Here is a 16274-nt window from a genome sequence, read left to right as displayed (position 1 = left end):
GGGGATGGCAGCTGGTTCATGCAGGCCACTGGTTTGAAAGATCAGCAGCCTCTCCCTTCATCAAGCACTCCTGGTTCTTGTGTCGTGTTAAGTTCCAGAGTTCCGAAATAGATTCCAATCACTGTTTCTAGTTTAATAGTTGCTGTTATGGAGGTCCTGACCTCTGGAGCTTCCTGCCCTGCCATTTGGCGTGACCTTACTGTTGCCTATGTTGATTTTTTTTTTAATGTGTGTTTTTTGTTTTGTTCTTAGTGGTTCAATTCATCACAATCTACTTGAAAATAATACTAACTTCAGTCTAGTAAAATATAGAAACTTTGGTCTAATCTTTTTTCCTCCCATTTTTGTGCTACTATTGTCTTATGTATTACATTTAGATAAGTTATAAATCCAACCAAAAAGTGTTATAGTTATTTTATACAACCTTTATCTTCTAGAAAAGTTAACAAAGAAATTTAAAAATATAGATATTATGTTTACCTGCTTACTATTTCTGGTACTCTATTTATTCTGGTAAATTTGGTGTTGCTTGTTTTCATCTTGAAGGGCTTTCTTTAGTATTTATTGTAAGGCAGATCTGCCAGCAAAAAATTCTTTCAGTCTTTGTTTATCTGGAAATGTCTCTATTTCATATTCATTTTTGAAGAATAGTGCTGTAAGTAGAATTATTGGTTGACTGTTTCTGCACATGTCATTCTATTGCCTTCTTGCCTCCATTGTTTCTGGTAAGTCAGCTTTTAATTTGCATGGTATTTTCCATGTCTGTGATGAGTCATTTTTAACTTGCTGCTTTCAAGATTTCCTTATTGACTTGGACTTAGAACAGTTGGACTGTAATGTATGTACCTGTGGATCTCTTTGTATTTATACTACTTGAGGTTCATTGAATTCATTAGCTTTATAGTGTAATGTTTTTCATCACATTTGGGGAATTTTTGCCCATTATTTCTTCAAATTCTTTTTTTTCTATGTCTTTCTCTTCTGTTTTTCTGGAATTTCCATTACATGTATGCTTTTAGTCTTGATCTGTCCTATAGGTCTCTGAGATGCTTTTCATTTTTAAAAATCTTTTCTTCTGTTATTTAGATTGGTTAATTTCTCTTGATCTATTTTTATTTCATTGATTCCTTCTACTGCCATCTCAAATCTGCTATGAGCTTCTCTAGTGAACTTTTTTTTTTTTTTGTGAGGAAGATCAGCCCTGAGCTAACATCTGTGCTAATCCTCCTCTTTTTGCTGAGGAAGACCGGCTCTGAGCTAACGTCTATTGCCAATCCTCCTCCTCCCCACCCCGCTCCCCCCCAAAGCCCCAGTAGATAGTTGTATGTCATAGTTGCACATCCTTCTAGTTGCTGTATATGGGACGCGGCCTCAGCATGGCCGGAGAAGCGGTGCGTCGGTGCGCGCCCGGGATCCGAACCCGGGCCGCCAGTAGCAGAGCGCGCGCACTTAACCGCTAAGCCATAGGGCTGGCCCTCTAGTGAACTTTTCATTTTAGTTTCTTTGCTTTTCAACTCCAGGAATTCCCTTTTGTTCTTTTAAAATAATTTCTGTTTCTTTGTTGAGATTCTTTATTTGTTGAGTCATTTTTGCCATTTATTCCTTTAATTCTCTATACCTGGTTTTCTCTTGTTCTATAAGAATATTTACAGTAGCGCCTTTGAAGTCTTTGCCAAATCTGAATCTGGGGCACTCAGAGATATTTCTCATTGATTTTGTTTTTCTTGAGCACAGATCACTCTTTCTTCATGTCTTATAATTTTTAATTTAATACTGCACATTTTAAATAACATTGTAGAAACTCTGGATTCTGATTTTCCCCCTTTGGAGGTGTTGTTGCTTTGTTTGTTTGGTAGCCCACCTAGACTAAATCTGTGAAATATGTTTCTTTTGCAGTATGCAGCGCTGATGTCTCCCCTCATTTTTTTTTCTGGGTTTTTAAGCCTGGTTTCTTATTTGTTGCCTCTGTGTCCACGTAGCTAAGTATTCAGCCAAAAATTTTGATAACTGGTTGTGCCCCAGTACCTTTACCAGTAAGGCTGTGTTCAGGTGTGCCCTGTCTTTTGTTTTCTTTATTTTTGTTTTCTTTTTTGCCCTCTTAGTCTTTTCTGCATAGGCATGGAGGCTTGGTTGACTGGGATTGTGTGGATGGCTTGGGCCCCATCTGCTCTTTACTGTATATGTGTACAACCTCTGATCACAGTGGAATGTGTGGAAAGTTTACCAAGCCCCGTTTGTTTCTCTCACTTCTTGTAACTCTGTGTTAAAACCCTGGTTATTTCTAGTGCTTTGCTTGCCCCAGACAGGATCCTGACTTCAGGTAGCAGAGTTGATGGGCCTCCTTTTTGTTGCCACTGAGCTACTTTAAACTGACAGCTCTCCAAATCTGGTGAGCCTCCTCTGGCAGTAGCATGGAATCTGCTGGTTTTCATGGCTTACCCCACCCTGGTTGAAGGACAGTTTTGTCCAGCTTCATAATTGCTTTTCAGAAAGAGGATTTATTGTCCTCCTTATTCTGTCATGCCAGAAGTGAATCTCCAAGTACTCTTATTAGAATGTACTTTTATCCATTGATTTTTTTTGTCTAAATATTTGCTAAGTTTGCCTTTCAGTTTTTTTCTGTGGTAGAGATATGAAAAATAGAAATTCAGTTTGATTTCATTTCATTGTGAATGCTTCAAAATATTAAGAATCTTTGTTCAGTTTTGTTCCTGCTGGGATTAAGAGATTGGACTGTGGATCCCAATATAGCTAGTGCATTGGTTTCCTCATCTGTAAAGTGGCCGCAATAATAGTCCTCAAGGGTTTTTATGAAGACTAAATGAATTAATTGAAGCATTTAAATAGTGTCTTACAGATAATGAGTACTAGAGAAGTAACTATTGTCACATAAGTTTATATATTTGCCATTTTCTTCATTAAATTTAATTTTCAATTGGCAATTCCTTGGTGCTTAAATTTCTGAATTCTTGGAGATATATAACTTTGGTAGCCTTTTTTATCTACCTACTGAATGATATTAAAATAAATTTTCTTAACTAAGTAGTATGCACCTGTATGTTTACCCATTTTCCATGTACCTATGTTAATGGAATTTTATTACCCCGTAGGTGGTGAGCTTCATTTTCTCCAAATTGGAGGAACCTGTGATGATATTGATGAAGCTGATATACTAGTGGATGGATCTCTTTCTAAAGGAATAGAACCATCTTTAGAAGGTTCCAAACCTTTATCAAATCCTTCAAGTCCTGGCATTTCAGGTATTAAGTTTTTAAATGATTTTTTAAAAATGCAAATTCTTGTGATGTTCACAGTTTTCTGAGTATTGTATAATCTTAAACATTATTTCAGTTTTACAGTCAGCTATTGGTTTTTTTGTTGAGGGAGTTCATTTCCTCGTTGATATTCTTTTACCCAGGCTTGTTTTTGTATATTATTTTTCCGGTAGTTGGAAAATGTTGTAAGCATTAAAATAAGAAATGATTCTCAACCTGTAGTAGGTTGACCAGTATTGGTGAGGTCACCTAAGAGGTAAAAACTTTATTTCGGTCATTAAGGAGCTTTTGGTCTAATTAGGGAGGAAAAAAACAGAATGAAAGAGAGACGAGTTCATTAAGTAAGTGTAAAGTGAGTGGAATGGCTAATATTAGTAATATATCTACTGGAATTGAAAAGCTGAAAAAATATTCTCTCCCTAAGGTGGTATACTCACACCCTCGGTGCCCCATTGTAAACCTGTGGATAAGTTTGTTTTTGCCTATTTTCTCATCCATGTTCTATACTGCCCTCCAGGACTATTTTTTCAAAGGAAGTAATGTTAGCATGTTACTCCTGCTTAAAAATCTTTATTTGCTTTTTGGACTTTTGTGAAATAACTCTAGTCTTCTTCTTAATCTCCAGTTACAACAAACTTTTCATGGTTTCTTAAGTGTATAATTCAGTTTCATGCTGTTCACGTTACGTTAAGCTCTCTTTCCCCACCCTTTACGCCACAGTTAGTCCTTTTGTACTTCCATTGTGCTGTTAAATGTTTTAGTCTTAGCACTTACCACATTTTATCCTCCGAGCCTAACATTTAAAAGAAGTTTTAGTAAATCTTTGATGAAGGGTATGTTTAAACTCAGATGTATTCCAAATAGGAATAATACGTAAAGTTGGTATTTGATCTTTATGGACACTTATATTTAGGCATTTGATCATTCTTTGCACCAAAGGCAAACTTTTAGTGATTGCTAGTATAATATATGGTAGTCTTCACTACCTTAATATGTCAGAGTTTCTCAAACTCAGCACTATTGACATTTTGGACTAGATAATTTTTTGTTGTGGGAGGACTGTCCTGTGCTGTATTAGCAGCATCTCTGGCTTCTACCTACTGGATTCCAGTAGTACACGCAATTGCAGCCATGCAAATGGCCCTTGGGAGGCAAGATTCTCCCCCAGTTGAGACAAACTGACTCATCTCTTCCTATATGTAATTAGTCAAGACTTGATTGTCTTGATTAACTATACAACTTGGTTTAAAAAACTAACATAGTGAATGTTTTCTTATTTTACAGGTTATTGGTATAATAAGAATTTTCGTATCAAGTCCATAAAAATACTGTTTAGTAAAGATGAATTAGATTATAAAGAAGTGAATAGTGTAAAGAAGGAACATTGACGTGTTGTTAATGTTTACAAACAATATTTAATACAGTTTCAGTCAGATTTAAAAAACTAAGCTTTGAGGAAAAAATGTGGTTTAAAGTATATTTATAATAATTTTATAGAACTTGGTGTAAATTTTCTTTGTGAAAATATTCTAAATCTATCAGATTTCATATTTTAGTCTTTTTTTAAAACTAATTTTTGTTAATTAGAACAACAATAGTCTTTCAAGTTTATCTAATGTTAGATATTTCACAGATGTGAATACATGTATTTATAAAAGAAAACGAATCTCTCTGAAACAGGTTGTTACTCTTAAAATACTGGTATGTATATAAGATATTCTTAACTACCACAGAAGTGGAAAAAATACTGTTTTAAGCTTTTGGTTTGTAAGTATTCATTTGCCATCAATATAGCTTTGACTTTTTAAAATTACTTTTTATGATGTTATGTGCTTACTGATGTTTTAGCATTTTGTTTTGTAAACAGCAAAGTGTAAAAGTTAATTATGGATCTGACGTAAGTTTGGCTTGTTTCAGCATCACTACTTTTGTTGCCCTTATTAACCTGAGGCTAGTTAGAGCTTAGTCAGAGCTCTTCTAATGGGTTGAATTGGGGTTTCTCCAATAATGAGTACCCTCTCTATAATTTAAAGTATTCAAGATGGATTTTTCTTATGGCTGTTACATAGTCAGTGCTAGTTACTTTAGTTGCATATAGATATCTGAGTCCACATTATTAATTTTCAGGATATTTGGCAAGTGTTGCAATTATCTAGACAAAAAACTTGGATTAAAACTTTTTTTAAAACCTGTTTCTAATTCTCCATTCACTATTGTTAAGGAGTTGATTTATTGGTGGATCAGCCATTCGCCCTTGACATCTTGACATCTCTAGTGGAGCTAACCCGCTTTGAGACTTTGACTCCACGGTTTTCAGCTACTGTTCCTCCATGCTGGGTAGAAGTTCAACAAGAACAGCAGCAAAGGAGGCATCCTCAGCATTTGCATCAGCAACATCACGGAGATGCTGCTCAGCATACTAGAACTTGGAAACTACAGACTGACAGGTAAAACATTCTTCCAAGGTATTTAATTTTAAGTCCATATTACGTATTTGTTAGAGGCAACATAGAATTCTTAGACATATTACTGTTTGTCTTAACTTCTGCATATTAATAACTTTGTTGTTTTCATTTATCACCTTAATTTTGGAAATTCCTATATTCTTAGTTGTAGGATAAAATATTGAGAGTAATCCATAACAATTAGTTTGGTCACTCAGTCTACAAATTTATTTAACAAATATTAAATGCTTGTTTTGTGCAGGCACTCTTGTAGGTACTAGTAATATAGCTCTCATGAAATTTACATTCTAGTGGGGATAGCAAGACAGTAAGCAGGTATCTACTATGTCCTGTAGTCTTAAAAGCTATGAAATAAGACAGTATGGTGATAGAATAGTTGTTGGGTGTGTACATGTGTGTCAGAATGAGAGAAAGAGAGAAAATGTGTATAATATTTTTTATATAAAGGATCTGAGAAAGGCCTCCGTGAAGACGTTAGTTCAGAGGTGATAGCAAGTACAAAGACCCTGAGAAGCATGTTTTACAAATTCTAGGAAGAGCAGGAAGACCAGTATTGGTGGAGTGCAGTGAACGCAGGGGAGAGTGGTAGGATGTGAGGTCAAAAGAGGTAGTTGGTAGCCAGATCACAAGTGTCTTTATAGGCCATAGTGAGACTTTTACGCTGGGAGAGATTGGAAAAGGTTAGAGGCTTTTCAATACAGGAGTGATGTGATAAAATTTATATATTAGAAGGATACAGTAAGACCACTGTGTTGACAATAGATTCTGAATGGTTGTGGTGTGTGTCTTAGGAAGGCAGTGATAGAAGTGAAGATTCTAATTTAGATGCTATTATGGTAATCCAGGTGAAATGGGGGTGGTAGCTTGGACCATGGTGATAGTTGATGGAGGCAGTGAAAAGAGTGGTTAAATTCTGGATAAAATTTGGAGGTAGAAGGAACATTCGTATACACTGGTGTATTGAACATCTGGTGTGAGAGAGAAGAGTTAAGGATGACTAAGGTTTTGAATTGAGCTAATTGAAAAATAGAATTTCCATTTGCAGAGATTGCAGTTGGTAATCAAGAAGTTTGGATTTATTTATGGTAAGCCTGAGTCTGGAATTTAGTGGAGGAATGTGGTCTGATTTTTATTTTTTAGCATATATATAGAATTTAAAATGAGAGAATAGGGCCGGCTCCGTGGTTTAGCAGTTAAGTGTGTGCGCTCCGCTACTGGCGACCTGGGTTCAGATCCCGGGCACGCACCGACGCACCGCTTGTCCGGCCATGCTGAGGCCTAGTCCCGTATACAGCAACTAGAAGGATGTGCAACTATGACATACAACTATCTACTGGGGCTTTGGAGGAAAAAAATAAAATAAAATGAGAGAATAGACATGTATAAGAAATACAAGAAGTTCTTGTTTTAAAATGCGGTTTTCTGGGACCCCACTCATAGATTTAGGGTGAAGCCCAGGAATCTGCACATAATTCTGATGCACTATAGTCCACACTTTGAGGAACAAGGGTTTATTGGAATGTACAGTTCCCAAGGCAGGTGTAGATTTCTAAGGCAAGATCATTCACTGCCCTAAGTTTAACCTCTCCATAGGGAGTTGCTTATCTTCTCTCCTGATCCCATCGAGAAGCAGTTAAGTTTGGTTGGAGACTGTGAGTCAAAGTGTGTGAATGGTGATATTAACGATAATGTGGTTATGGCTGAAGAAAGATTTTTGCTTTATTTAACATTTTTCCCCTTATTTGACAGCAACAGCTGGGATGAACATGTGTTTGAATTGGTTCTACCTAAAGCTTGTATGGTTGGACATGTGGACTTCAAATTCGTTTTGAACTCAAACATCACCAATATTCCACAGATACAAGTGACGCTGCTAAAAAATAAAGCTCCAGGCTTAGGGAAAGTTAATGGTAAGAATGGATCAAAATTTATATTTGAAGATTTTATCTTGTAGTTGGTTTCTTAAAAAAACTAATTTTCAACTTGGCTGTCTAGGTTTGATGTCCTTCCTTGCCCCCCTACCCCCATACTGTTTTTCTCCTCCACTTTTTGTGGTTTTATATAGAAAAGTTAATCCAGAGAACATTTCAGAGCCTTTCAGTAACTCATTATTGTTCAGAATTACATAAACTTGAATAATTTAATTATGCTTTTTGGAAAATGCAGTTAGTTCCTTTGTGAAGTAGTTTCACTTTTAGCATTACTAGACTTAATGCATTTCTCTTCCTAAGAGGAGACTTGATTGGGAAAAGAACTTTGTTGTGGGAAGTGTCACATATTCTTTTAAGGTTATTAGTAAAACCCAACCTTTCATGTAATGCCAGAAATATATCCATCTTTATTTATCTTTCTTATAAGATCAGAATTTGATATATTTAGTTATTAAAATAGATTGTACACATTTAGCATTTTGGGAAGTAGATGTTACTTCTCAATGTTTTCTTCTTAATAGGTTAATTTAAAAGGCTGGGGATAATTTCAGAGTAAAATGGCTACTTTACACCATGGGTTAAAACAATGAAACCTGAAAATTTTTCTGTTTCAAAAATATATGTATGTGTTTGTGTGTATGTATGTGTATTTTTGTGTGTTGTATGTATTCTTTTGAATCATGACAGATTCTGATTTAATTGAGTCTAGGACTTAGGCCTTGGTATTTTTAAAACTCTGCAGCCTAGGGTAAGAACTTTTAGTTTAGTTGCCAGCAAATTACTTCTTCAGGTGAATATTTTACTACCATTAAAAGAGGGAAGAGAGTGTGAAACAGTTAGTTGAATCTAATTTTCTTCCTCTCGTGACAACCATTTTACAGCATCGGTGATGAAAATCACAGTAGTTCCCAGTTTAACAGAAAATTTTAGAATTTTAGGCACATAAATCATTGATATTAAGCAAAATTAAGTTTACTAATATTTTTATCCTCTAGAAACAGCAGTAGATAGGCAGATCACCTTTCCTTTGTCTCCAGCTCTTAACATTGAAGTGGAACAAAATGGGAAACCGTCCTTGGTTGATTTGAATGAAGAAATGCAGCACATGGATGTAGAGGAATCACAGTGTGAGTTAAATTATAGAGCTGTTGTCCATGACAGTAAAAGGAGTAGTGATCCAAATGCATCATGTTGGGCAAAGATTTCCTTATGGCTTGCAAAAACTTGGTTTTAAGAACACAATTAAAAAATAACCTATAATTCTGCTTTGGCAATATGCTTTAACTTTCAGCTCATCTTTGTGAACACAGCTGCGCTAATACTTGCATTCTTGTTTTTTAATATCTTGGGATTTGAAATCATGTCATGGTTTTGTAATTTTTTTTTTTTGAAAATCAAGGTGAATATAAATAATATGGGAATGGAAAACAACATAATATATCTGATTATAGTTCCTTAGCATGATAGTGAATTCTTATTTGAACACATTCTAAGTATGGTATTTTGTATGGTGGTATTATATGTAAATGGGATGGATATTTGCTTCTTAAATATTACATTTTAAATTACAAACTAATTTAAAAGAAAAATGTGTATTTTTCTTTTTAGGTCTTAGATTATGTCCATTTTTAGAAGATCATAAAGAAGACATTCTTTGTGGGCCAGTATGGCTTGCTAGTGGCCTTGATCTATCAGGGCATGCTGGGATGTTGACGTTAACAAGCCCCAAACTTGTTAAAGGTGAAGTAACATATTTTACAAAAGCAGAATAAATAATGTCACAATTGTAAAAATAGATTTGTTTTTAAACTGATCTCAAAAAAGTAAGATATTGTTTCCTTTGGGATTTTCATTAGCAATTCCATCAGTTTCCTGGTAGCTGAGGTCATTTCCTCTCATAAGTGAGTGTATTGTTACGTGAAACTTCTGATCCTACTTTCTGTGTCTTGGAGGTCTCAGTGCTTTTTGAAAAAGCATAAAGAAAATGAATACAGGGTGACTTAGTGTGACATAACAGAGCTCTTCCAAGGAACTAGACATCATGTTCTGGCATGTTTTCCTTTCCCATCAATTTAGAGTCCTCTGTCTTCAGAGAGTGTTTGTTGTATATTGTTATAATATCTTCTCTTAAGACGGTTTTTATAGAAGAGTTTTGATAATATCAGATATAATTATTTGAGTGTCTTGAACACAAATTATAATTAATGTGTATTTTAAAATGATTGGCTATTATATAGATACTAAATATTGCAGTAGTAAGACATTTATTTCAGCTTTTGTATCCCAGGGGTGAATTAAAAAAGCCAACAAACAAGACACTTAGCTCGATTTTTAAAGTAAATCTGGAGGTGGGGCAGGGTGTGGAGATCCTTCCTGAAACCAAGAAAATATCTGACCACCTAAATAACAACTGTTTCATAATATTTGTTCCCACTCACGCATTTACCTTTAGTTGCAGATATATATATAAGTTTTAACATGCTCCATTGACTACATCTCATTCATTCATTAAGTTTATGAGACCCTATGATGTTTAGACCACATACTGGGATACAGTGGTGAGCAAAACTAATAAAATCTCTTTTCTAATATTGCTGAGAGTATAACTTAGTTTTGTTGAATGAGAGTGTAAAACTTAAATTTTTATATGAAAATTAAAATTTTGGCTTTGACAAAATGGAGGGTGGAATTATATGACATATATTGAAAGACTTAATAATGTAAAAGTGTGAATTTTCCTAGAATTTGCTAAGACTGATTATTTTCTCATCAAATTCCCAAAAAATCTTTGGAACTGGAGAAAATGATTGCTGAATTTTTATGGAAGAATAAAAGGATGATATGGGCCAAAGAAATTTGGAAAAAGAAGATTGAGAGGGAGGATCTTATCAGATGCTAGAACATAGAATAATACAGCAATAAGAAGAGTGTAATAGTGCAGTGCTAACACAGTGGGCAGGCAGATCAGTGGAAAACAACAAAAGTAGCTTTTGTAACCACAGAAAGATTTAATGCCTGCTTAGGCAACAATACCCTGGTGGTTTGCTGGTAGGTGTAATAGTTTGAGAGTATTTTTGCAATAATTTTTACGTATAGATTTTATAGTATGATCTCAATTTAGTTAAAAGAAAAGAAAACATCAGCTAGTGATAATAACAACCAGTATTTATTGAGTGCTTCCTTTGTGCCAGGCACAGTTATAAGTGTTTTGATTACCTTTAAGGTAGGTACTCTTATTATTTACATTATACATTTGAAGAAACTGAGCCATGGAGAGATTAATTTGTCACATGCCCAATAAATGGCAGAGCCGTTATTCAAACCCAGGTAGTGACCCAAAGCCTGTGCTTTTCAACCTTTGATGCTATAATGCTTATGTGTGTGTGTGTGTGTGCATGCATCAAAAGACTGGATGGATATACATAATGATGTCATCATTATCTATGGGTGGTGCCTTAATGGCAGTTTTTTTCTTTGTGTTTTTCTGTAGTTCACAAAATTTCTATTATTAAAATGAATAACTATTGATTGGGGAAAAGTATACCAAATGTTTATAACAATTAGTCAAAATTTTCTGTCTTATGCTGTTCATATAAGTGCTGTGCTTTTTGTTCTTTTGCTATCAACATATGAAGATTATTCAACTGTGTTATATGCAAAAGGTATAATTAGAAAATTCTGGCCACATATATATTTGTTTTTGTGGAGTTAATTATTTAATTTGCTCTCTGAAGATGAAAAAGAGTTTGCTTTTTGGTGATTCGATTATTTATCCCATTCTACGCCACTCCTCCAGGTATGGCAGGAGGAAAGTATCGTTCGTTTTTAATCCATGTCAAGGCAGTGAACGAAAGAGGAACAGATGAAATCTGTAACGGTGGTATACGTCCTGTAGTAAGACTTCCATCCCTAAAACACCAGAGTAACAAGGGTTATTCACTTGCTTCACTCTTGGCAAAAGTTGCAGCAGGCAAGGTATGAAACTGTGTAATTTTGAACTATACCAATGCTGTTTTAAACATCGAGGATGAGATTTGACACACTGTTGGAAGTAGTGTAACTCTTCATTGATTTTTCAATAGACACTTGGTTTGTATTTTTCCTTTGCAGACATAAAAAAGTATAATTAAGAGGAAAATATTTTGAATTAACTTGAAGCAAACTACCTAGCTTTTATAAAGTTTACTCAGTAGGGAGTAATTCTTAGCAGGTGCTTCACTTTGTAGTTATTTTAGATCATAATACTTATTTCCTCAGGCGTATAAGTTTGTTTCTATGCCCTCTGCTGGTAACTCACCACTATTTTTTTTTGGTAGACATTGGGGAGATGCAGAAAGAGAAGTTGGGACATGATTTTAGAGATATATCCTGATTCTCATGGTTCGTTGTCTGCAACTAGCTATGTATCATGCAGAGACTTCTTCATAATTGTCTGATCTTGGATTTTCCTGAACTCTGGAGATTTTGTTTCTCTGTCATCATTATTCATAAGCAATAATAGCAATATCAGTAACACCAATCATCTTATATTTGTATAGGTCTTCCAATTTTTCAAGGACTTCTGTGTACTTTATCTGATTTAATCCTCAAAAAAACTCTGAGGTAGGCAGAGCAGGTGCTATTATTATCTCCATTCTTCATATTGAAAGCAAGTGAACCTTAGAGATTGGGGAGCTGGTGTAGCTCATATAGTTTATAAGTGCTGTAGCTCAGACTTAGATTCAGGACCTTGGCTTTATAATCTTTAGTCATTGGGTTATTGCCTTTAAAACAGTGACTGTGTCTTTCTTCTTTCCCCTATTATAATTCTGGGGAAAATTAGTCATTTACTGAATATGAGGGTAAAAGCTGTGATTTTAATATGAGATTTATGTTTTGATAGTCATAATTCAATTATTTTCCTTCATTTGGAAACTTTAATAGTAAATAATTTTTTAGTTTCATTTGTTTGTTTATTCATTGTATTCATTTGTATGTTTAGGAAAAATCATCTAATGTTAAGAATGAAAATGCAAGTGGCACCCGTAAATCTGAAAACCTCCGGGGCTGTGACTTACTTCAAGAGGTCTCAGTCACCATTCGAAGATTTAAGAAAACTTCAATTTCTAAGGAAAGGTAACCTCATTTCCTTCTACTATTTTTATAGTAATAAAAGTACAAAGGAAGAATTCCAATAAACATTATGAGACACAAAATTTTAAAATCTAACTTTTACTTGAAAATTTTTGTTTGCTTTCCATTTCTCTTAAGAACTTATAATCTCAGTGAGGGGATGAATTGTCTTTTTACTTCATTGGTTTATCCCTGGTGTGTATACAGTGCTTGTTATATACCAGGAATACCATATTTATAGAATGAGGGAAGAAATAAATATATTATTTCTTTTAAAACTTTTTACAGGCCAAGTATTGCTTAGATGCTATTTTAAATCTTTTAATACCATAACATTAACTTGAAAGACCAACATTCCATTGTAATAATGGTTTTCATAGTTTTTTCTAAAATTGTGATATTCATGATTTAAAATGAAATATTGTATGACCAACTAGGTTGTGATAGCTTTGGTCTTAACTGTTCTATTTTGGTTGTTAGTGTGTTTATATTTTCTTTTGTAGAGTGCAACGATGTGCCATGTTACAGTTTTCGGAATTTCATGAAAAGCTTCTTAATACTCTTTGTAGAAAAGCAGATGATGGTCAAATCACAGAGCATGCTCAAAGCCTAGTGTTGGATATTCTTTGTTGGTTAGCTGGAGTACATTCAAATGGACCTGGAAGGTTAATAAGATTTTACTTACCACTGATGATTACCCTTTGAATGTTATAATTGAAAGTTCAAGATGAGTCTAAATGTCTGATACTGTTTTGCAGCTCAAAGGAGGGAAATGAGAGCCTGCTTTCAAAAACACGAAAATGTCTTTCAGACATCGTACGCATTTGCTTCTTTGAGGCAGGACGAAGCATAGCCCATAAGTGTGCCCGATTTTTAGCCTTGTGCATCAGGTTGGTTTTTTTAAGTTGAAAGCACCTGCACTTTGGTAGGTGATAACTTGCCTGTAGTATAATTTGATCCTTGTTGAATGTATGTATAACTTAAGAGAATTTTCAAAAGTTGATGAGGGATATTGAGATTCTAAGAAAGAATTTTGAGTTTTTAGGGCAAAATATTGTGTTCACTAAATCTGTTAATAAGAGAAATCTACTAGGCTTCTCTGCCTATTGGTAGCATTTTAGGAAGTTTGATAAGGGGAACTTTCCCTCACTTTCACACCTGCTTTCCCTGGTTGTCTTTGGATTCTTCCCCTGAGGCCTGTTTTCCTATTAGATAATAATCTTACCAGGCTTATTTGTGATATTGTACACTTTCATTTTCTCAAACTATCTAGGAAGTGTTTAAAACCTAATAGTCGATATCGCCTGTACCTGCTTGTTACCCCATTTTGGTAAAGAGAGTGGTTTTAATGCATAAGAAAACAGTTACAAAGACCTTTAGTGTAATCAATCTTTACTATCTTTCTGCATGTCTGTAGGGCTTTAAGACAGATTTTTCTTGTAATCAGTATGAATACATTTTAAAGATTTTTAAAAGTACAACACTATGTTTAGGGTTGAATTTTGACCTTGAGTAATATATTTAAGATTTTTCTTTTAAAATTTTTTCAGTAATGGCAAATGTGACCCATGTCAACCAGGATTTGGATCTGTTCTCTTGAAGGCGTTGCTTGATAATATGTCATTTTTACCTGCAGCAGCAACTGGTGGTATGTGAAATTAGTTCAATCACAAATAACTGTAGTCTTAGGAAATATCTCACAATACATTTAGGATTATTTAGTAACTATTTTTTCTTTACTAGTCCTCTTTTTTTGTGTAGCTTATCTGTTTTTTAAGGGGTTGATAAACTGGGATTGGGTAGGTAGATATTCTCTGTTCAGTAATATTCCTAGGAAAAAGTTTGTGGGAGAGTTAAGTAAATAAATACCAAATCATCTCAATTCATACATTTTCTGTACTTCATTAAAATCATTGAGTTGTTGGGTTGTTTACTCACTGTAGATCAGATGTCACAAACGAAAATGCAAGTAAATGCCAGAGAGAAGACATAAATAAGTAAAATTGTCCATGCATATATTGTGTGTGATTGGTAGGGACTGTGGCAAACTGGAATTCTCTAAAAGGGGCCAGTGGTTTTTTTCAGCACCTGAAGACTGTGGAAATGCTGTTCAAGAATGAATGTAGTTATCAAATAGGAATGTACAAAGAATCGCCTAAAATAGCACGTATATTAGGTAATGAAGATTCAGAAAATATTTTTAGGGGCTGCCCCCATGGCCTAGTGGTTAAGTTTGGCACACCCTGTGTCAGTGGCCAGGGTTCGGTTCCCAGGCATGGACCTATACCACTTGTGGGGGCCGTGCTGTGGCAGTGACGCACATACAAAATAGAGGAAGATTGTCACAGATGTTACCTTAGGGCAAATCTTCCTCAGCAAAAAAAAAAAATATATATATATTTTTTAATGTTTTTTACTGTTACTGTGAAGGGCTACTGATTTGCCCCTTTTAAACTTAATGTTATTTTTTTTAGACATTTCTCTCTGTCTTTTGTTTTATCAATAACCAACCCATTCAGCAAGTTACCTCAGTGAGAGAAATATATTTTGCAAGTAGTTGATCTTTGTGGTATACCAGAAAAAAAGCTTGCTCAAAGTTGGTTGGTAAATGGTTATTTTATCAATATCTTAATTTAGATAAAGAGTCTGTTTATATTTCCCTTGACCATACATAGGGTAAAACCATTGACTCTATATTATATAGAGTAAGATGTTTTGGACTTGGTTTGCTCACTTTTTATAGTCTCTGGTGTTTAAAACAATTTCTTGAGGATAGTCTTTGATGTAGGATGCTTAAATTCTGGGGTATACTTAGTAGTTAGGTTTCTCAAGTTTTATAAAAGATTCTTAAAATACATCATCATGATCATCTTTTAAGCCGTGTTGGTCTCTAACTGGCAGTATAGAATAACTATACTCCATTTGCTAAAATGTGCTATTTGTAGCTCTCTGCTATCTATTGTTTTTGAAAATTTTAGTACAGAGAAACAGTATTTCAGGAAGGATGTCTTAAAGAACCTGACATATCTCTGCTTTTCCAGCTATTCTGAAATGTCCCTTAGAGTCATCTCACGTTATTGAAATCCTAAATGACTAGGTTGACTTGATATACTTCTCAAAAAATATGTTTGAAATTCTTTGTCAGTGTCCTCTTAGAGTCCTCCAAGGAGTTGGTGCTTCTTTGTAAGTTGCCCTTAAGGATTTTCCTTCCTGAAAATCTTCCTAGGAGGAGGGGATATACTGATCAATCTGTAATCTGAAGTTCTGTTTGTTAGAGAAAAGTGAGGGAAACAAACATTGATTTTTGTTGTTGTTATTGTTTTCAGGTTCTGTCTATTGGTATTTTGTCTTATTGAATTATGTTAAAGATGAAGATTTGGCTGGGTGCAGTACAGCTTGTGCATCTTTGCTTACTGCTGTGTCCAGACAGTTACAGGACAGGCTAACACCAATGGAGGCTTTACTTCAGACAAGGTATTTTAATATATGTA

At 34.6% G+C, this 16274-nt stretch overlaps 1 protein-coding gene across 12 annotated transcripts in view; it reads left to right on the top strand.

Moving 5' to 3' along the window:
* Positions 1-16274, top strand: part of BIRC6 (baculoviral IAP repeat containing 6) — a 236286-nt gene that overhangs the window by 61880 nt on the left and 158132 nt on the right. For 8 of the 12 annotated variants that reach the window (XR_001389958.2, XM_014781256.2, XM_014781233.2 and 5 more), the window contains 11 exons: positions 3111-3260; positions 5497-5722; positions 7490-7650; positions 8667-8798; positions 9280-9411; positions 11468-11646; positions 12653-12786; positions 13287-13448; positions 13542-13673; positions 14334-14431; positions 16110-16257. Coding sequence is in view for 11 of the 12 variants with exons in the window: in XM_014781256.2 (XP_014636742.1) it covers positions 3111-3260; positions 5497-5722; positions 7490-7650; positions 8667-8798; positions 9280-9411; positions 11468-11646; positions 12653-12786; positions 13287-13448; positions 13542-13673; positions 14334-14431; positions 16110-16257 (1654 nt within the window). In the remaining variant the exon portion in view is untranslated. The remainder of the gene's footprint in view (positions 1-3110; positions 3261-5496; positions 5723-7489; positions 7651-8666; positions 8799-9279; positions 9412-11467; positions 11647-12652; positions 12787-13286; positions 13449-13541; positions 13674-14333; positions 14432-16109; positions 16258-16274) is intronic. The other 4 variants (XM_014781248.2, XM_014781239.2, XM_087436940.1 and 1 more) reach the window with 2 other exon arrangements.

Source organism: Ceratotherium simum, chromosome 11 (genome assembly GCF_057802395.1).
Source record: "Ceratotherium simum simum isolate JZ-2026a chromosome 11, ASM5780239v1, whole genome shotgun sequence".
NCBI classification, from domain to species: Eukaryota; Metazoa; Chordata; class Mammalia; order Perissodactyla; family Rhinocerotidae; genus Ceratotherium; species Ceratotherium simum.
The sequence above is the reverse complement of the archived record's forward strand: the minus strand, read 5'-3'. Positions and strand labels throughout refer to the sequence as shown.